Raw genomic sequence first — 22528 nt, 5'->3', positions numbered from 1 at the left:
ACACACTCATTCTGGAGATGATGACGTGAGTTCTGAGGGCGTCTGTCGCATGAGAAACACACTCATTCTGGAGATGATGACGTGAGTTCTTAGGTCGTCTGTCGCATGAGACACACACTCATTCTGGAGATGATGACGTGAGTTCTGAGGGCGTCTGTCGCATGAGAAACACACTCATTCTGGAGATGATGACGTGAGTTCTGAGGGCGTCTGTCGCATGAGAAACACACTCATTCTGGAGATGATGACGTGAGTTCTGAGGGCGTCTGTCGCATGAGAAACACACTCATTCTGGAGATGATGACGTGAGTTCTGAGGTCGTCTGTCGCATGAGAAACACACTCATTCTGGAGATGATGACTTGAGTTCTGAGGTCGTCTGTCGCATGAGAAACACACTCATTCTGGAGATGATGACGTGAGTTCTGAGGTCGTCTGTCGCATGAGAAACACACTCATTCTGGAGATGATGACGTGAAGTTCTGAGGTCGTCTGTCACATGAGAAACACACTCATTCTGGAGATGATGACTTGAGTTCTGAGGTCGTCTGTCGCATGAGAAACACACTCATTCTGGAGATGATGACGTGAGTTCTGAGGGCGTCTGTCGCATGAGAAACACTCATTCTGGAGATGATGACGTGAGTTCTGAGGGCGTCTGTCGCATGAGAAACACACTCATTCTGGAGATGATGACGTGAGTTCTGAGGGCGTCTGTCGCATGAGAACCACACTCATTCTGGAGATGATGACGTGAGTTCTGAGGGCGTCTGTCGCATGAGAAACACACTCATTCTGGAGATGATGACGTGAGTTCTGAGGGCGTCTGTCGCATGAGAAACACACTCATTCTGGAGATGATGACGTGAAGTTCTGAGGTCGTCTGTCGCATGAGAAACACACTCATTCTGGAGATGATGACGTGAAGTTCTGAGGTCGTCTGTCGCATGAGAAACACACTCATTCTGGAGATGATGACGTGAGTTCTTAGGTCGTCTGTCGCATAAGACACTCATTCTGGAGATGATGACGTGAGTTCTGAGGTCGTCTGTCGAATGAGAGACGACCTCATTCTGGAGAAACACACTCATTCTGGAGATGATGACGTGAGTTCTTAGGTTGTCTGTCGCATGAGACACTCGTTCTGGAGATGATGACGTGAGTTCTGAGGTCGTCTGTCGCATGAGAAACACACTCATTCTGGAGATGATGACGTGAGTTCTTAGGTCTTCTGTCGCATGAGACACTCGTTCTGGAGATGATGACGTGAGTTCTGAGGGTGTCTGTCGCATGAGAAACACACTCATTCTGGAGATGATGACGTGAGTTCTTAGGTCGTCTGTCGCATGAGAAACACTCATTCTGGAGATGATGACGTGAGTTCTGAGGTCCTCTGTCGCATGAGACACACACTCATTCTGGAGATGACGACGTGAGTTCTTAGGTCGTCTGTCGCATGAGAAACACACTCATTCTGGAGATGATGACGTGAGTTCTGAGGGCGTCTGTCGCATGAGAAACACTCATTCTGGAGATGATGACGTGAGTTCTGAGGGCGTCTGTCGCATGAGAAACACACTCATTCTGGAGATGATGACGTGAAGTTCTGAGGTTGTCTGTCGCATGAGAAACACACTCATTCTGGAGATGATGACGTGAGTTCTGAGGGCGTCTGTCGCATGAGAAACACACTCATTCTGGAGATGATGACGTGAAGTTCTGAGGTCGTCTGTCGCATGAGAAACACACTCATTCTGGAGATGATGACGTGAGTTCTTGGGTCGTCTGTCGCATGAGACACTCGTTCTGGAGATGATGACGTGAGTTCTCAGGGCGTCTGTCGCATGAGAAACACACTCATTCTGGAGATGATGACGTGAGTTCTTAGGTCGTCTGTCGCATGAGACACTTGTTCTGGAGATGATGACGTGAAGTCCTGAGGTCGTCTGTCGCATGAGACACACTCATTCTGGAGATGATGATGTGAGTTCTGAGGTCATCTGCTAGCGGACCCCCACCTGCTGTTAGCATTCCATTGACTCCCATTCATTTTGGCGTCACTTTGACAGCGAATAACTTTACATCTGAGGCGTTTAAAGACTCCATTTGTCCATTATTTATTTCTAAAGAAACACGAAAATGTATAAAAGGCCCCATTACCTTGTATCTTACGTTATGGCCCCATAGAAGCAGTTTTTGTAAAAATAGGCTAACGATTGCATCATAACCTGCGACTCTCTGTCGCACAGTAGAGAAATTACTATATGGACAGGAGGAGAAGCTCGCAGGCAATCTTTTACTGTCTATGAGGCTATCGAGGGGACGTGGAGGCATGAAGTCAAGGGAGAAGCCCATAGAGAGTCCATAAAAGACACGGGACAAAATTATTCAACGTCTGCAAGATTCGGTGGGTGATTCAGATTTCTCTTGGCACAGCGATTAGAAGACTTACAATTGTCAGACAGGTTGCTCACGTGACATTTATGTCATCAAGCTGAGTTTGAATCTGCGCAGTACGCTCGACCCCCAGGAAGTGCGTGCTTCTAATTGACTTCACTTGTCTCCGTTGAATCCAACGGGGTCACTGTGTCCATTTCTTTTACTATGTCAGCCGTCAGTCTATTACGTTACTGACTTCAGTTTTCATCGTGTAATCTGTAATCAGTAATGACTCATTAAGACATTTACTGCCACCTACTGGCAGTTTTAGTTTCTTATAGACCTTTTTTAGAGTCATATGATGCGATTTTAAATTTTCCTTTCTCTTTGGAGTGTTACAAGCTCTTGGTGCATAAAGAAGATCTGTAAAGTTGCAAAGACTAAAGTCTCAAATCCAAAGAGATATTCTTTATAAAAGTTAAGACTCGTCCAAGCCCCCCTGAAACGACTCGTTCTAACACGCCCCACATCTCTACATCCCTATGTGGGAAGATTTGCATAACGCCGCACAGATGTTCACGCAAAGAAGGCGTACCTTTTATTCTCGTTGTAGTATTGTTGTTGCCACCACCATCATGTCGTATAGACGCTGTGTGTTTCACTGTGAAAGCAAAACTACTTTGTTTGGCCTTCCAAAAGAGGACGATATCTGCTTTGTCATGCCTGGAGCTGATCCGTGCTGGTCGCTGAGGAAATACATCAACTTTGCACTGTGGATCACCGGATCGGCTTTCAGCGTGGACAAAGCAGAGTCCAGCCCGGGGTCATCACATGTGGCTGCTCCTTCGTTGAGTCCGCCGGCCGTTCCTCGTTATAGCCGTGGCCTGTTCCTCACTCTTTGCTAGGACAGTCTGGCGCTTCTGTCTGATGGTATGTAAGTAGGCTAACATATGTAAAGGACTTGCCACTGATGATTCAAACGTGAGTTTTGAGCAGTGTAGAGTAGCGCTTGTTGTTTGTTGTTTCTCCGATCACAAATGCAGACATGGTTTTATGTTTACGCGGCACGATATGCAACACAAAGCATAAAAACACAGTATAAGAGTGGGACACGTATCACAGTATGTTAAGGGGCTTAACATTTCCATCATACGCTTGAGTATTCGGCCAATCACAACACACTGGATAGCTGGCCAATCACAGCACACCTCTCTTTTCAGAACGATGAGCTTTGTATAATCAATGCGTTTCAGAAGGCGGGGCATAGAGTACAATAATGTACAGTATGTGGAAAATAATGTTTTTTGAACCTTAAACCACATAAACACATTTCATTACACCAAATACACAAAATAATTCTCTTTTTAGCAGCATCATATGACCCCTTTAACATTTTGCAAGTAATATTTGTAACTTTTTTCAAGTAACAATTGAATTTAACAGTTAGTAAAAACAATCAACATATACATATATAACGGGGGATTTAAGTATAAACAAAGAAGACATCAAAATTAAAATAAATAAATAAAATACAATAAAATCAACCTTAACAAATAATAAAAATAAAGAAAATAAAATGTTTTACATTTCATTTGACTAAAGTGGTGGGATGGGGAAATACCATTTAAAATCCCTTGAATCTCTATTTACAAGTGACTAAATAATCTTATTTAAAATCTGATGTTTTTTTTCTGTTTAATTTACACAAGGAATCAGCAAAACTTTTTAATTCAGAGCAAAATACAATCAAATCTGGTTTAGAAGCTGTAACTTTAGACTTGTGAATATGACCTTTTCCAAGCAAGCGAAAGATTTTAACAGCATTATTTAAAAGAGCAGAGCCTCTGAGTCCCGCTCCTGTTTATTTGTGAGTGAGTTTTGTGAATTGTGGAGTTTAGTTTTTTGTTTCTGCCTCAGAGAGAATATTCAGCAGACTCTGATGTCATACACACACTCTGTTATGATGGTGGAGTGAAAATAGACTCGGTGACACTGAATAAAGCCCACCATAATGAAATATCTGGATGAATGGTTTGAGCATTTCTTTAATATGAATCTATTCTGATGACATTTACAGAAATGACTAAAGCTCACCTAAACATGTCAACTTTCATTTTTGATCATATTTGCATATATAGGATATTTCTGCTAAAAATGTAAAATAATACATTCAAAGTATATGTGAAGGAAAGTGTCTGTAGAGTAGAACTATAAAAGAAAATAGATTGTCTATAAGTGGGCAGGGATAAATCACACCATGTAGACCCTATTACACTTTGTGCATTTATTAAAAAACATATCTGGAGAAAAGCAAAACAAAGGTACAGTTTTAAGATACATACAGCACACACTCATACACACTCAGTTGTTTTTGAAATCAATATTATTGATCATTTCTTTGTGTGGCATATTTAGTACAGTAACAAACAAACCAATAAAATAAAGGAAAACCGTACACTGAGGTCCAGTCAGAAAAGTCAGTCTTCACTGCATGTCCTGCTTTACACAACATTGGTCAAGTTACAGAGGAATTTAGGAGTATGTTACACTTTTAAAGGAAATAAATGCAGTTCATAAAAGAACTGGTACTATGTACAGTTTTATACAATTAAAGTCCAGGCTCAGAGTGCTTTAAGACTCATCGCACGTCCTGAAGACTCCAAAGATGCATTCCTACCAAACTGACCCCAGCACATCATCTTAAAGATTTGTCTTTCTTCGCAAAAGTCCAGCTTTAGCTTACTAAAAACTACTTACTAAGTACTACACACTAAAGTATCTGCCCTTCGTTTCAGTGTTCACGTTTTATAGGACTGAAATCAAAAGGCACATGTTAAAACTTATAACTGTAAACTAAACTTAATGGGCGCTGTTGATATAAATACAACACAAACGGTGCTTCATTAGGAACATCAACCTTTGGTAAACCTGAAATGCTTTCGGACGAAAAAAAAACAATTCCGAGCTGATAGTCCAGTCTCAATAAACAGTGCTAACACCCTAAATATCATAATGAGAAAATGGAAAACTGCCACTGGGAATAATCTGACATATTTGATCAGAAACATAAAGGATTGTCCTGTATTTGTGTGAAATGTTATTAATGAATGGAATGATTGGTTTATAAAGATTACAGATGTTTGCAGCTCGGCTGAAACACTCCACAGGACTCTGTCTACTGTGAGAACCCAAGGTCAACACGGACAGCGTTCAGGGAATGCTGTGGAAGTGCAGAGGTTCATGGTCCGTTAGTGAAGTGTGTGTCCGTGTCCTCGAGGGGCGAGGGGCTGCTGTCTCTGGTGGGCAGCAGGTCATAATGACACGGGATGTGGCTGTTCTTTGGCAGGTCATATGGATCTTGACAAAATGGCCCGTTGCAGTTGTTGTTAGAGAGTGTGTGGACAGAACTGATGGTCGGCTCTGGATAGGGAAGAATACAGGTTCAACCGGTTACATAATGTGCACGGTACATGGGTTACATACTTCTATCTTTCTAATTATTTATAAATACCAAAAAATGACAGAAAAACACAGCAGTTCCTGTTCTGCAGGAAAGTCATGTCTTCAAGCACAGCGAAGCCAAAAATCAGCAATGAAGACTGTTAGAAAAGATTATGGCTGATAAAGTAATTGTATAATAGTGCTGATCGGCCTGAGACCGCTGGAGCATTCGCTAGGATCCGCTGCTCTTACTTGAATCAAGGCAAAATCGTGTTAAACAACAGCTTTCAGTAATGCAAGACTTTAACATGACAAGCCAATAATGGCTCCAAATCATTTGTTCATGTTAACAGGAAAAATGAGTAAATAGTGGAACGTATTGAGTGACATTAAGATCCTAAAGTGTACAGCTTTGCTCTGTGGTGTGAGTCAAAAGAATATTAGCAAAAGTGTGCTGTGTTTGACGTGCTGAGGGAAGGGCTGTTTCTCGAGATGACTGTAGTGTGTCGCTGACTGATGCAGGGCTCACTGAGCACCTGCTAATACATGATGGGAAGGTTTCCTGTAGTAAGAGACTGTCTGCTCAGATCTTTCAGAGGAAAAGTGTCATTGTCAAACAGCTTTCTCTGGTGAGTCTGTCCTCATCTGAAGTGTCTGTGAAAAACAGAGCAGGGTGAGGGCTGATGGATAAGACAGCCTCGATTATAAGGTACTGCTCTCTCATCCTCTCCCAGCCGCGGAACTGGTTTGTAGGGAAACATTCCGTCCGAGCACACAGTTACTGGAGACATCAGTCTGTTCATACGCAGGTGGACAGTAACTAAGTACATTCAGTCTTTGAGTATCTGCACTTTACTTGAGTTCTTTTTTCTGGAAACTGATGACTTTAACTCCACTACATTTCTATCAAGGTCCTGGAAGTAGAGAGTGGTTACTGTGTAGCAGCTGTGAAAGTCATGATCCCTCTAGTTTTGTGTGGTTGTTGTGTAGGTGGTGTGTGGTTATGTTGTAGGATTTGTGTTGTTGTAAAGTTATTCAGCTATGCTTGATTTGATTGTTTTTTCTCATCAGTCTGTATTTACAGCAGTTTCACTGTCCTCTGGGTTCAAATGTGGATGAATGGCTGTAGATGTGCACACACTGCCGGAGCTGTGTGAGATCACGACCATCCTGCTTCTGTCCGGGTGTTAACAACACTTGTTTCATTTCTATAGGTTTGTAGCATACAGGTTGCTTCAGAGGCATAATGTATTATTGTATGTAATAATAAAACTGTGAAATTACATTAAAAGGGAATTTACTTTTGGTACTTAAGTCCTCTTAAAAGCAAGTACTTCTGTACTTTGACTTAAGTAAAAACTCTGACTTGTAATGGAGTAATGTTTGACCAGCAGTATCTGTACTTTCACTCAAGTAATGGAGTTGGCTCACTGCTGTTACTGGATTTGTGTTTTTCTTACCAACTTCATAGACGTTTTTGTTGGCAGGGCTGGAGGCGTGTATCTCAGTGTACAGCGCGTCTCTGTGAGCGGGAGACTTCATCTCCACATAGCCGCACTCGGAGCTCTTGGTCAGCAGCAGAGGAGGGTCTTTGATGGTGGCGTAGGGGTTCTCTGAGCTGTTGAGAGAGCTGGAGCTGGCGTGATAGGGCACGCTCTTCACCAGATCTACAGACAGAGAGTCAAATCATCATACTGTGTGAAGAAGGCATTTACTCACCCTCATGATCCAAACTTCACAACACAAAACAACTTATTCCCAGGAGCATCCCAGGGTTCAAGCCACATCCGACACCACTGACTTTCATTGCATGGAAAAATCCCTGAGACACTTTTAAAAATATTGTCTTTTGTGTTCCACAGAAGAAAAGATACCTGTCTGGATAGTAAATTATAAAATTTTCAAGACTCTTGTTTGCTAAACAATCATTTACCTCGAAGTGACTTTCCCATGTAACGCATGTCAACTCCATAAGCTCCTGATGAGAGAATAAAGACAGAAGTCAAACTAATGCACTCCTCTTGATGACACAACTTACAGCTGGACATGCTACACATGCTGCTGAAGACGCTGCCGCTGTGTCTGAAATGACTAGTGTTTGCACAGAGGCGGTCAGGAAACATGTTTGGCTGCATCTGTTATGTGCTACTGAACATTATCGTGTCAAATATTGTGGTCATGGTTGTTGGATGTCACACCGAGCTCATTTAAGGATCCTCCTTGTTTCCAGTCGGCTGGTAGAGTTCCTGTGTGATCCAGCAGGGAAAGTTGTTTCCTCGGCTCAGCGTTCTTCAGGTTCACAAACAACCGATTGTTCTTCGGCTGTCAGGCAGAAGAAAAATCAACAATTATAGCAAGTGTCTTTCTACAGCATTCCACATAATTCCTCAGTTCTGGTCGCCTTCTGCTCCTGAAACCATGGGTTAGTTCAGCTTGCAATGGGCTTTTTTTAGAATGGCGGTTTTGGATTCTTGAGCATTCTTTTTTTGTGTACATTTTGTACTAAATGACACACCTTGTTTTACTCAAAAATGACTCAAAAAATGCTTCTAACAACACAAGGCAAGGGAATCAGTGGAAAAGCTCTATTCAGCAGTAGCATCTTTTAAGCAGTCCAGAATATTAGTCTTTTATTCCCAGAGCTGTCTGTTAGTAGAGTAGCACCTTTCCAAAGGGCAGGTTATTGACGTGAGGTGGGCTGCTGCACTGGGTCAGCGTGTGGTAGCTGGGGTTGGAGAAATAGTTACTGTTGGGAAGGACGTCAGTCTGCGGGAGCGGCTCTACAAACAGGAAACACATCACACACACACACACACACACACACACGTGACCTTGATAAGAATTACACAGGAAATCATAAGAATGAACAGACAAGTCATTATGTCAATATCATGGTGATGCTGACCTGCGATGGCGTAATCGGTGTTGGCCCTCATGGTAGGTGTGAACGTGACCGCAGGCATCGTGGATTCTTTGCCTTTCTGTTTCTTGCGGTAAATGATGAAGAGGAGGAGGAGGATGAGAACAAGGAGCACCAGAACGATGATTCCTGCGATCACACTGATCTGATACGAGTCCACAGGCACAGCAGCGCTCGTCAAGCTGTTGAGATTCCCTACAATGATCACACCGGCTGAGAAAGACAGGAAACATCAGAGGCACACAGTCAAAGAGCAGCAAACCTCACTGTGTGTCCATGTGACTGAACCAGAGGATCAGTGTAGCTGTGAAGCGTCAAGATTATTTTGCTATTCTAAAACATCCCAGATTCCCCCTATTTAATAATGGAAAGTGTTAATGTAATGTTACCTTGGTCACAGCGTGTGCCTTTCCAGCCGGGGTTACAGTAGCAGGTGCCAGTCATGTGATCACAGGTGGAGTTATTGAGACAGTCGCACATCTGCCGACAGCCGTATCCGTATGTACCCGAGGGACATTCTGGAAGCCAGTGGAGTAACCGAGGATCAGATGCAGACTCGAGCGTGTGCTTGAAAACATCAAAGTAGCTGCTCCACGCTTTCATACTCACTCTGTTCACAGTGGCGTCCCATGAAGCCGGTGCGGCACGTGCACTGACCGGAGATATGATTGCAGTCTGCGCCGTTCTCACACTGACACGCCTGAACACAGTCCTTACCGTAGAAACCTAGTGGACAGCCTGCAGGACACAGCAGCACAATGACGGGAACTGTCACGATTGATCATGAGCACACAGAGCTTTAGTTTCAGATTGGATGCGGTAGAGTTGTACTCACGTTGTGTGCAGTACAGCCCCGTCCAGCCGGCTGTACACTTACACTCGCCGTCATAAGCGCTGCAGAACGCCCCGTTGTGACAGTAACAGGTGTGGACGCAGTTGGGACCCCACTGACCCGGAGGACATGCTACAGGTGAACACACATACATTTCACACATATGTTTCAAAAACATAAAAAAACATAATTATTACAAACTTTTGACAGGTATTGTGTATAAAACATCAGCAGATCATGTGCGTTTCATTAATGTTTCTCTGTATGATCAGCAGGGGGCACTAGATACCACAGACACTCAATGAGGTCAAACCATGGAGGGCATGATTAACCCAAAGTCATGGGTAAAACAAACTAATGCTCCTAAGAGATAAACTTTCACTGACTATGTCTTTATATGGATCATCCACTTACAGGAGAAGATCTACATCAGTTGAGCCAATTAAAGGAACTGCATGGGATTGTTCTGTCCAGATGTAGAAAGTAACATTTTGTATACTTACAACAACCCAGCAGTTATATGCTATATATTATTCAGGAGTATAATACTACACAAAAAAACACGAAACAATGTATTTGATAAGTGCTACTTCATGAGACACATCAGTAAACATCTGTGATGGTCAAACTACAAAATCATATCACATCACATCAGACAATGCTGGAGAGCCAACATCTGCTATAAATTACAGATTGTGAGGATTTAAGTCAGGATTTACACCGTATCATAGTACTGAGACTGCTCTTATCAGAGTTAAAAATGACCTGCTCTTATCATCTGATCGTGGTTGTATTTCTCTATTAGTATTACTGGATCTTAGTGCTGCATTTGACACTATCGGCCACAAAATCCTTTTGAGTAGATAACAAAATTATGTTGGCATTAGTGGAATTGCACTGTCATGGTTCAAATCGTACAAATCTGAACATCATCAATTCGTAGCAATTAATGAAGAGGTAACATATAGATAACAAGTGCAGAATGGAATACCGCAAGGCTCAGTACTAGGACCATTGCTTTTCATGCTTTAAATTTTTCTCTTGGGAGATATATTCAGGAAACATGGTGTTAGCTTTCACTGTTATACTGATGATACTCAGCTCTATATTTCTTCATGGCCCGACGAAACATACCAATTCACAAAACTAACGGAATGCATAGTTGGATGACTGGATGACTAGTACTTTAACTTAAAAATTGACAGTTTGCTATTGTACTCTTTTTAGAGCCGCTCTACAGCAGAATTCAATTTTCTTTCCATTATTGACACATAATTTTTCTGTTTAACACTGTAAAGCTGCTTTGACAATCTGTATTGTATAAAGCACTATATAAATAAGAGTGACTTGACTTGATTAATTTGTTCAAAGAGGAAAAAAACTTCTGAGGACATCAGGATGCCCTACCAAACCCTCCTGACCCAAAGATTCCAGCCTGACAGCTGCAGAACTGTGTGACATGAAAGAAAGTGCCTAAACAGCCACAATCTCTGCAGACACAAAGAGAAAGGCCAAAGTCACCTGATGATCAGAAACCTGAAGAAATAGTTTTGTCGTGTGACGAGATGAGCTGAAGTCAAGCCTTTGGGGTGGAAACAAAATGCTGCAAATGATGCAAATCAAAATGCGAAGCTCTAACACAACAGCATCAGTGTTCTGATTTCTGAAGAACATTATTTAGGACATTTTTTTAGAAGATTCAACCTAAACCCAGCAAACTACTATAAAGGAGTGAGTCTGTATTTTACAATGAGACTGACATCTCATTCAGTGTGTAAGCCTGAATCTGACAGAGTGTTTAGTGTTTTTAGTGTGATTGCACAGAATACTGACGCTGTGAGCAGTCACTGCCGATCCAGCCGGGGTAACACTGACACGAGCCATCGATGGGGTTACATGTGCCATTATTAGTGCAGGTGCAGCTCCACGCACAGTTCTTACCGAACCTGCCACTGGGACACACTGCAGACAGACAGACAGACAGACAGAGCAGCACATCAACACCACCATTTGTGACATGACCGCAGTCCAGATACTGGACAATGGAAATGGAAAACATTACAAAAAGAACTGAAAGAAGAAATGGCGTGGAGGAGACACACTCCCCATGTAAGTCAGACTATCTGACAGTTGTACTGTAGTAGTAAGTGAGAGGGGCCTTTCTTGCCTTCGTTGCAGAGTGCCCCTTTGAACCCGGGCAGACAGTCACACTGGCCGGTCACATGGTGACAAGGGCCACTGCTGTGGACGCAGTGCGGACAGGCCTGGCTACAGCGGTGGCCAAAGAAACCCGGAGAACAGACTAGGAGCACGTGGGAAAAGATGAGGAGAACAGAGCTGATGAGAAAACAGACAGGTCGTTGCGGGACAGACACGCATGCGGTGTGTTTGAGCACTCACTGCGCTGGCAGGTGGTTCCTCTGAATCCAGGTGCACACTCACACGCACCCTCGTCCGGTGAACACGACGCTCCATTCTTACAGTTACAGGACAGAGAGCAGTTTGGCCCCCAGCGGCCCTCAGCACACACACTGTCACAGTGAATGCCTGTGAGAAACATACATACATACACACTGACCCTCACAAAAACACATTACTTAGAGTCACAGAAAAAAAAAACATTTCTCAATTATTGCTTCACAAAACTTCACGGTAACACTTTACATAAAGCCTCTATATATAATGCATTATTTATGCCTTGTAATGCACAATTTAATGCATTTATGATCTCTTGAATAACTGTCACCACAGTTATAATACATCATGATGATTATCTATTCATCTCTAACCTTCCATTTCTTTCTAAAGTGCTGGAAAAAGTAGTTGCTGCACAACTTCTGGTCCATTTAAAACAAAACAACCTGTTAGAGAAATTCCGGTCTGGTTTCCACTCTAGCCACAGCACGGAAACAGCTCTGGTTACGGTCACAAACAGCCTGCTGATGGCAGCTGATGCTGGTTCTCCATCTCTTCTCATCTTTCTGGACTTGACTGCAGCGTTCGAAACTGTGGATCACAACATTCTTCAGCATCGTCTACGCAATACAGTTCGTCTCTCTGACTCTGTCTATAACTGGTTTTCATCCTACCTCACTGGGAGAACAGAGTATGTCGCCTTGGGAGAGGCTAAATCCTTGACACACAACGTCACCTGTGGTGTCCCTCAAGGCTCAGTGCTCTGCCCCATCCTGTTTATTCTCTACATGCTCCACCTCGGTCATGTCATCAGCCAGAATTGAATATCATTCCATTGCTATGCTGATGACACTAAACTTTACCTTAAGAACAATTTATCCACTTCTGCTGCCCTGTCATCTTCCACCTTGACCATTTGTCTGGAGGAGATATAGGTGTGGTTAAGTCAAAACTTCCTGCAGCTTAACAGCTCAAAGACTGAAGCCATTTTAGTAGGCACCTCACACCAGGTCCATACATCCGTTATTTCCAGCATTACTTTTTCTGGCCAGAATATTCCACTGTTAACATCAGTTACCAACTTAGAATGGACTCTCATCTGACCTTTGGGGCTCATGTTAAACATCTGTGCAATAATTCCTGTCTCTGTCTGAGGAATATCGCTAGATTTTGTCCTATACTCACTCTAGCAGGTGCGGAAAAGCTTTTCCATGCTTTTGTCTCATCTAGGCTGGACTACTGTAACGCGGTCCTCATCAGGATTCCTGGCAAATGCTTACAGAAATTGCAATATATTCAGAACAGTGCTCCTAGGATCCTGATGCGCAAATATGACCATATAACCACATAATATGACCATATATGAAAAGATATAATGCATTACAATGTACATTATGAATACCTTTAAAATGCATTAAACATAGGGTTTTTAGTAAAGTGTTACCAACTTCACTTCTCTTACAGAATGCAATGTTTTGTATTGAGAACTATTAGATGTTCATGAGTTCACCTGCCCATCCATTCTTGATAAATGATAGGTAATGAATTTGGCATGCTGTCCTCAGCGAACCCTCAGACTACGGGATTGACTAGAATGAGGTAGCTTTTTTAAGCAAATCAAAAACCATCTGGCTTTAAAGAGTTTGATCACTGAAAGTGGCAGAAGATGTAAGCGCAGCGCGTGTTTATAATAAACCGAGCAATATTGTGTGTTGGTGTGCTAATATAGTTATTGTTGTTGTTATCATTGTTGGTGTGAACAGGTCATAACCCAGTGACCGTCAGGACAATGGTCTCTTCCTGTGAGTCTAGAGCTCAGTCTGTGTGCAGCACTGTGCTGAAGTGGCTCTGTGCTGCCAGAACATGGACAAAAGCTCTTTTGAGAGCGAGTGTGTGTTGCTAGGCTCTGCGAGAACGCTGGAGATCATTCTAGTACAGCAGCCCTGAGGAAACGCCGCTGAGAGCATCAGTATGCTGCCGGTGTCCAGCACAAGCCTGAGGAATGTGTGGGAGAGTACATGCACTGCTTGTGAGCTCATTACATGCTGAAAGGAAAAACATAAATAACAGATCTACACACACAACTCATTGTCAGGTGTGGCCCCATGACCTACTGCTGATACACTTAGGGATAGTTCATCACAAAATGAAAATTCTGTCATCATTTACTCACCCTCAAGCTCCAAACCGGTATGAGTGTTTTACAAAAGAAGAGATTTTGAAGAATGTTGGTAACCAAACAATTGCTGTTCCCCATTGACTTCCAAATTATGGGGGGGGGGGGGGGGGGGTACTATATCAATGTTGGAAACTGTTTGGTTACCAACATTCTTCAAAATCTCTTCTTTTTTGTTCAGCAGAAGAAAGAAACTCATACAGGTTTGGATTAACCTGAGAGAGAGAGTAAATGATTCATTTTCAACTATCCCTTTAGCAGGTTATTGCTGTTAATCATATGAACTTAACCACATGAAAAAATTATTAAGAAAAAAATACATTTTTAAATGGTGATTAAAGCTGTTTTTCACACTCCACGACCTTACGTAGGACAAGTGGTTGTGGGAGAATGCGATGGATGGATGGACAGTAAGGCTGGGTAGGATTGGGTACACACACAGTTTAAAAACAACCACCTAAAAACTGGAGAGGTCCCGCAGAGGCTTTAGCTGTTACAGTCCTGCTACTTTAAGCCAGAGATGAAAACAGCTTTTTAAAGTGTCAGTCTCATTATATCCAGTGTCAGCGGGTGTACCTGTCCATCCGGCCAGACAGCGGCAGTGTCCAGTCGAGGGGTGACACCCGTCTGCATGACTGCAGTCACAGCGCTCGCGACAGTCCAGGCCATACGTCCCATCCTGCATCAGCCCAGACGGGGACACTTCTTACAACACAAGTACTGCTTTTGCACAGTGAACGTTTTAATGAACTGAATATGAGAACACACTTTAAAGTAATTCACTCGAGATCTCTGGCATGGCTGAGCTAAAGATTATGATCCCGGGTTACAGTTGTGATGCCTTGTGAGTGAAAGTCAAAAATATGGAAATGATTGAGAAATAAATGAGCACTTTTTTTATTTAAATAAACAATGTATAGCTATAACATTATGCCTTGAAAGTATTACCTCAAAATGACATTTCAGAAAATTAGTTAATGCTGCTGTTTAAAATACAACGGCTGAAAGAGAGATGGCAAATCTGACATCTTTCTCAATATTTTTTTCTCCTTTGTGGTAATTGTAGAAACTTTATTGAGGATTTTTTTTCTTTTGCTATTAGAGCAAATGGGAATGCAAAATTATATTTGTTGGCGTTTCCATTCACCACTATAGAAGTGAACCCAACTATGACGACTTCCGATTCTGAGAACGCCAGAAAAATGGAAAGTCCATATAAGAAGAAACAGAAGAGGTTAAACATGTTGACAGCAGGCTTTGAAAGTGGAAATGAGTTCAGTATCATGCTCAGATGGTATAAGTTTGATATTTCTCTGAAGAAGTGTTTCTGATGTTAGTGATGAGCTGACCTGACAGTGTTGATCACATCTGTGTCCTCTCCAGCCCGGAGCACAGGTGCACCTCCCGTCCAGAGCGCTGCACGCGCCTCCGTTCCCACACACACACGTCAGGTTACAGCCCAGACCCCACCAGCCGCTGGGGCAGTTAATGGAGCAGTCCACCCCGTGCCACCCTGAAACAACCACAAGATTTCATTAAAACATCTTTATTTGTGTTCTGGAGATGGACACAAGATTTTGGGGTGAACTCTGCCTTTGACAGTGCTGGGTCTGAGCTGTGCTCTGGTGGATTACCTGCTTGACAGGAGCAGGATCCGTCGATGGGGGAGCAAGCGGCTGCGTTCTGACACGAGCACACTGAGCTGCAGTTGATGCCGTAGGTGCCGGCGGGACAGGGAACGGAGCAATCTGAGCCCTGCGATCGCTGTCAAGCGTTAGTGTTTGACTCCAACACACACACACACACACACAGAAAGAGACAAGACACACCATCTTTATGAAGATGTACCTTGAATCCGGGCGCGCAGACACACTCCCCGCTCACGCTGTGGCAGTCGGCTCCGTTCTGACAGCGACAGACCTCCTGACACGCCTCGCCGTATAAACCAGGAGCACACGTCTCGTTACAGTACAAGCCCGACCAGCCCGGTCTGCACGAGCACTCCCCCGACACGGGCTGACAGCTGAGAGACACACACACATCTGTGACTGGAGAACACATCCACCAGCAGCTGCTGCGCTCACTAACACAGCCATCTCACAACCAGCACAAAGATCTCCTTCATATCTCATATCTCAGTCATTCAGCAGTCACACGTTCACTTTTGATGTCTATTAATGGTAACATGACATGCATGAATTTGTAGTCAGTTTAAAATGTTTATTGTCTTTATTTAAAAAAAAAAAAACTTACTTTTTTAAGGCTGTGTAATATGGCCAAAAATTACATTGTGATTATTTGTGTCAAAAACTTGCTGCCAAGTACAGTTCTAGTTGCTTTTTAAACTTTCACATATGGCTTCATCTTTACAAAAATCCAGTCTTCACAAGAATCAAGTGAACAGAGTAAATACTGCAGTCTGTGAGGAAATTACAAATCCATCACAGTCAACCTCCTTATGATTCTGACTCACGATCATGACTGAATTTGCCTTCAAATATAGAAGCTCATATCCAGATGAAGTGTGTTCAGTTTAAAGCACAAAACCATGAATATAAGATCTTGAGCTGTATCTGAGCCTCTTGATGTCATCTCATTACTAACACTGGGCTTCTTACAGCTTTAAGCACAGTTAAAATGAGACTGGAAGTGCTTTCAGTACATTAATATCAGATCATATTGTTCCGTTGACAGCCTCTGATTTCTTTATATTTGAGATGAGGTTTCTTCATTCTTTGCTAGCTGTCAGTAAAGTCCCTCGACAGGGGCTGGGGTTGATGACTATGAAGTGTCAGATGTAATGAGTCTATATTGTCCAGTACCTGTGGACAGAGCAGCTGGAAAGAGCCGTTTAAGCAGCTGCATCACATGTGACGCGTGTGGTTTGTCAGCTGTGCACGTCTGTCTGAGCTAAACAATGAGCAACTGTGTGTGTGTGTGTGTGTCTAAACACACAACCACTTCAAAAAATAACAACAGCACACACACACACACACACACACACACACACACACACACACACACAACCTCAGCAGTCTGTTACAGCAAGCCTGTTTCAGTGGCTACTGAGGTAAGTTTGATCAAACTCTGCTCAAAACTCTATTTTTCCCTTTTATTCTGGTTAAGAGTCTGCAAATCAAAACGGACAAAAACTGACATTTTAAAGCAAACTGACAAATTAAAGCAGTTCACAGTGAAAGAACTGCCCAGCTTTTGCTGCTAATTATTTATTACATTTATTTTATATGAATTTTATATATTATATCTTTAATGCATTACATAAAGCAATTATATTTTGACAAATAATATTCAGCTTTTAATTCAAATAAATATATATACATACATATAAATACAAGCTTTAGAATATATAAAGCTTTAAGAACCTTTATAACTTAAATAAACTGATTTGATTCACTTGCATTAATTTAGTCAGATATGTACTTTCAAGCTGCCTTCTTAAACTGGGAGCAGTGTTTTTTCTTGTCTTGTAATTCCATTTAAATCCATGATATCTTTCATAATGAACTTCAGCACAGAAGTGAATTGTGCCGAGTCTCTCCATGTTACACGTGATTGGCTGCTTGCTGCTGATGTCACTCTTTCAGTTTAAGCATAAACTCTTGAAATAATTAAACAACCCTATGTATATAGTTCTTTATTTGTGCTATTAATTATTTTTAATTTAATTTTATTATGTTTTATTTGTAAATGTATCATTATTAGTATTCTTGTGCTTGCTGCTGTTGTTGTTTGTTTTGCCATTCATGGTGTGAGTTGTCCCTAAATAAAGAAAGGTTGATGAACTCTTGATCAAGCCCTGAGTTGACAGAGAATGATTAGAGAGCAGCGTGAACCCGCTGAACCTGATCTCAGCCCCGCTGCATTTGTTTGGATTTGTCAACTCTAAACTCAAAGATTACATTATAATGGCACTATAGAGTTTGTTGAACTAGCTTTGTGTAACAGGCCACAGACCTCAGATGTCCTGCCTGATCCTCCTCAACTCACCAGCTATTTGATGAAGCTTATTTCTGGTATTTTCTCAGCTGCACAGACAGAGCCACCAGACAGAAAACAGACTTTGTGATTCCCGTCAGTGAGCCTGAGCCTGTGCCATGTATCACTGCATTAAGAGAAGAAGCTGAAGCACACGTGCAGTGTTTGTCTTACCTGCGTGTGTTACTGGCGTGACACGGGCACTTCCTGTCACACTTGAGACCGTACAGGCCCTCCGGACAGACGCGCTCCTCGCAGCTCTCGCCCGTGTATCCCGGCTCACACAGACACTCTCCGCTCACATGATAGCACTGGGCACCGTTCACACAGCTACACGCCTGTCTGCAGCCCACACCGTACGAGCCCACCGGACACTGATCCTGGCACCTGCCCACACACACACATTTCAATCACAGATCAGTGCAGTGGTCTTGAAGATGCTGAACAATCTCATGAGCTTCTGATTCAGGAAAGCTTTAAAGATTGACACGATGTATAAGGTCACTGTCGGTATACAGTGTTTTCTTAAGCAGTAAGTGTTTTTAATTAGTAATTTTAAACTGTCTTCTCCAATCCTAAACATGTGCTTACAGCCTTCAGATCTATTGTTACTTAACCAAAAGTAGCACATTATTATTTTAATCCTGCCACAGTACGTTTGGGAATTAAATGTTCGTAATTTTAGTTCTCCGATTCTTTGTTCCCTTTCGAGTGGAACTCAACACTGTGTCATGACATTGATGCTATGGGAAAGCTTTTGCGTGAGCCGGTGTCTGAACAATGTGTCTAAACATGCAAATATGATTGGCTGGACATACAGATGACATGACGTGGTGTAGCATCAAGTCCATAAACAGACACCAGAAATGCATGCCAAACAGTTTATTTGTCTTCAGAAGTCGTGTTTGTTGAGCATGTGTCATCTACAAAAGAACTCCTGTGTGAATTCTTCAGATCAGGACGAGGAACTCACGGTTTCTGCATCTGATCCTGGGGGGTTGGATGTAGGTAAGCAGGAGGGTGCTTCTGCTGAGCAGCTTTCCCAGTCTGCCACCTGTGAGGAGTTGCTTGAGTTTGTCTCTTGTGTAGTGGCCAGACTAAGATTAGATTTGCCCAAAGAGAGGCAAGTGGTTATGCTCTCAAAACTCCATGATCGCTTCCTCACAGCAGCACAAGTGCAGTCTCCCTGCAGCCATCTCCTGTTCTTTCCTGAACTTCACACCGAGGTACTCTGCTTGCTTATGTGCACAAACAGCATCAATGTACTCAGCAGTGGTTGGTATGCATGATCAGGGGTATGAGGCAAAGCAGAGACGAGACACCCGCGGGCCATCTCTCTCCCTCATCTGCGTCCTCATGGAGAAAAACCTGCAGGTCTGGGACTCAGACTGAACCCCTCAAAAAAGGGTACTTTCTTTAAATCAGAGAACCACTTTTCTGGGGGTTAGTGTGGGATTCGACCAAGATGCAGACACAATGTGTGTCTTTGATTCTAAGCACTATCAAAAACTTCAGGCTAGGTCAGGAGCTCTCTGTATTAGAAATTCAGAGGCTTTTAGGTCTCATGGCAGCAGCAGCCAATGTTATTCCCTTGGGTCTTGTTCAACATGAGACTACTTCAATTCTGGCTGAAGAGGATTTTTTTTCTTATTGTGGATTAAGAGTATTTTGTTAAGTTGTGTGTTGTTTTCTGTAACCCAAAGGTCGTGGGTTCGAGTCTTAGGTCCGGCAGGATTTGTAGGTGGGGGAGTGAATAACCAGCGCTCTCTTCCACCTTCAATACCACGCTGAGATGAGACCCTTGAGCAAGGCACCGAACCCCCAACTGCTCCCCGGGCTGCCCACTGCTCTGGGTGTGCGTTCATGGTGTGTGTGTGTGTGTGTGTGCACTTGGATGGGTTAAATGCAGAGCACAAATTCCAAGTATGGGACACCACGTCACATCTTTTCCTTTCCTTTCCTTTCCTTTCCTTTCCTACTACATTGGAAGAAGCCAGTGTTCCTCAACAGGTGCCGAGCATTAGGAGCATGTTGCCGTCGCAGTCTTTTACAATGGATGCTTCACTCATAGGTTGGGGCCTAGATGGCATCTCCTGGAAGATCCTGATCTGGAGAGATCTTCTTTCTCAAGTGCAGGGCACAATATTTCAGCCCCACCCAGAGATCTGGAAGATTTGGGTCTGGATTCTGAGGGGTACCAACTCTCAGATTCTGGTCTTTTGGCCGAGGACAATGAGACAGTCCTCAACTCTACAGCTCCTTCTACTAGAAAGTTGTATGCCCTGAAATGGTGTAGACAGCATGAGTTGAACCCAGTTAATTGCCCACTTGGTCCAGTTCCGGAGGTCCTTCGTGAACGTTTCTCAGCAGGGCTAGCTTCAGCTACTTTAAAGGTCTAAGTAGCTGGTATTTCTGCTATCCACATACCTTTGGACAGAGTATCTGTGTTGAGACAGCCTGTAGTTTCCTCTTGGGACCTAGCCTTGGTCCTAGGAGTCCTAACTGAAACACCTTTTGAGCCCTTGCATGCTGAATGTCTTAAAGTGGCTCTGTTGCTAGCATTACTTAAAAGAATACCAGACTACATCCCAAAGGTGGCTTCTGCGGCTCCTAAGTCAGTCACACTGCAGGCTTTCTTTTCGCCTCATGAGATGCTAGAGTAAGTGAGCCTTCACCTGCTATGTTCAGTCCGTGCTTTGAGGGTCTATGTCCACCACTCAGGCCAGCGGCGTATATCCTTTCAGCTCTTAACTCTTTCCCCAACAGCACTTTTGAAAAAAAGTTGCCAGCATTTTTTATCATTTTCACAAAATTTTCATGGCCTCCATATCTAAACATGCAATATACCAAAATAAAGAACAGAGCCTCTACATTAAAAAAAAAGCTTCAAGCATTCTTTTTTTATCAACACTTGAATGTAGGTAAGTTTAATCAAAAAAACAACATTCTGATCTGAGAAAAAGCTGAGAAAATCACATTTTTATCAAAGACTACATCTGGATCATATTTAGTTCGCTTCCATCAACACCCCCAAAACTTCACAGTCCTTTACCACTTCCAGGATCAACATTTCACTCGGTAACATTAGGCAGTTTTCATTTATATGCTGTTTATTTTTGATGATCACATGGTTTTCATATGCATCTGTTCACATATGAGATCGCTCATTTCTGTGTCTTCCTAGTCAGTGTTTTTGATCGGGAGATTGTGGACTCATTCAGGAAATGTGTAACAGCTCCCCCGAGTGTATAACAGTGCTCATCGTTCTGAAAAGAGAGGTGTGCTCTGATTGGTCAGCTATTCAGTTCGTTGTGATTGGCCGAATACCGCAAGTGTGTGACGGATATGTTACGCCCCTTACCAGGTTCAGGAAACTTTCCTCTGTAAAATGCACTGCACACACTCGAATATTTGGGTTGTACTCTTCTGGAACAATGCTGTAAATAAAACTTGATTTACCACTGGTTTCTAGTTGTGTCCTCTTTTGGAAGGCCAAACAAAGTAGTTTGGCTTTCGCAACGAAACACACAGCATTTCCACGACATGGCGGCGGCAACAATACTACAGTGAGAATAAAAGTATACCTTCTTTCTTTGCGTATACATTTGGGCGGTGTTATGCAAATCTTCCCACACAGTGACGTAGATTTGTAGATTTGCCCTTGCTAGGGGTGCTCCCTTATAGGATGTTTGTGCTTTGGCAGGATGGTCCTCTCTACACAAATTTGTCCGATTCTACAGTCTGGATGTGAAATTTCCCCCAGGAGTCCTTCAGAGGAAATCCGATTACAGTCTGCATTCAACAAGTGTCTGTGCTTATACACAGCCTTGTGGGCAGGCTTGATTGCCTTGAACATGGTGACGTTACAACTGTAGTTCCCATAGCAGCATTGAGTTCCACTTGAAAGGGAAAGTCCTAGGTTACGTGTGTAACTGGCAATGCCTGTGAGTCATCTTCAGACATAATTCAGTCTGTTTGGAGTGCATTTCTGACATCTTCTTATGGACTTCTTATGACATGCTAGGCTACATCATGACGTCCATACGCCCAGCCAATTAGATTATTGCATTTAGATATGTGCTATAGACACAGCTCATGCAGATGTGTTCCCATAACATCAATCCCACTGCTGGGCCTCAAGTAGAATAAAAAATATGAATTAAACAAAATTAAAAATAACATAGCCATTCATCCAAAGTGTTGAGATGAGATTCTGTGCCATTTATGGTCAAGAGAAAAATGAAGGTGGATGGGGGGCATCATACCCCATCTTACCCTACCATTTGTGCCTTTCAAAACATGTGTCAATCCTTGTAGATCAGTGACAAATATGACTAACGAGTAACAGCCTTAGCTAGAAATTATCATAG

The 22528-nt window shown here is 42.8% G+C and overlaps 1 protein-coding gene across 2 annotated transcripts in view; it reads right to left on the bottom strand.

Annotated features, from left to right (window-relative positions):
* Positions 1 to 4642: 4642 nt before the first annotated feature.
* The window catches only part of LOC109057367 (multiple epidermal growth factor-like domains protein 10), a 49521-nt gene continuing 31635 nt past the window's right edge, over positions 4643 to 22528 (bottom strand). For both annotated transcript variants that reach the window (XM_042764729.1, XM_042764728.1), the window contains exons 9-25: positions 18333 to 18545; positions 16011 to 16185; positions 15797 to 15917; positions 15512 to 15675; positions 14739 to 14841; positions 11972 to 12118; positions 11739 to 11873; positions 11405 to 11533; positions 9575 to 9703; positions 9349 to 9477; positions 9129 to 9257; positions 8725 to 8952; positions 8484 to 8599; positions 8018 to 8141; positions 7753 to 7797; positions 7280 to 7486; positions 4643 to 5798 (exon numbers count right to left, since the gene is read on the bottom strand). In XM_042764729.1, the coding sequence (XP_042620663.1) occupies positions 5617 to 5798; positions 7280 to 7486; positions 7753 to 7797; positions 8018 to 8141; positions 8484 to 8599; positions 8725 to 8952; positions 9129 to 9257; positions 9349 to 9477; positions 9575 to 9703; positions 11405 to 11533; positions 11739 to 11873; positions 11972 to 12118; positions 14739 to 14841; positions 15512 to 15675; positions 15797 to 15917; positions 16011 to 16185; positions 18333 to 18545 (2476 nt within the window). In that variant the 3' untranslated portion in view covers positions 4643 to 5616. The remainder of the gene's footprint in view (positions 5799 to 7279; positions 7487 to 7752; positions 7798 to 8017; positions 8142 to 8483; positions 8600 to 8724; positions 8953 to 9128; positions 9258 to 9348; positions 9478 to 9574; positions 9704 to 11404; positions 11534 to 11738; positions 11874 to 11971; positions 12119 to 14738; positions 14842 to 15511; positions 15676 to 15796; positions 15918 to 16010; positions 16186 to 18332; positions 18546 to 22528) is intronic.

The sequence above is a fragment of the Cyprinus carpio genome, chromosome A10 (assembly GCF_018340385.1).
Source record: "Cyprinus carpio isolate SPL01 chromosome A10, ASM1834038v1, whole genome shotgun sequence".
In the NCBI taxonomy this organism is placed as follows: domain Eukaryota; kingdom Metazoa; phylum Chordata; class Actinopteri; order Cypriniformes; family Cyprinidae; genus Cyprinus; species Cyprinus carpio.
This window is presented reverse-complemented; position numbering and strand designations above follow the sequence as displayed.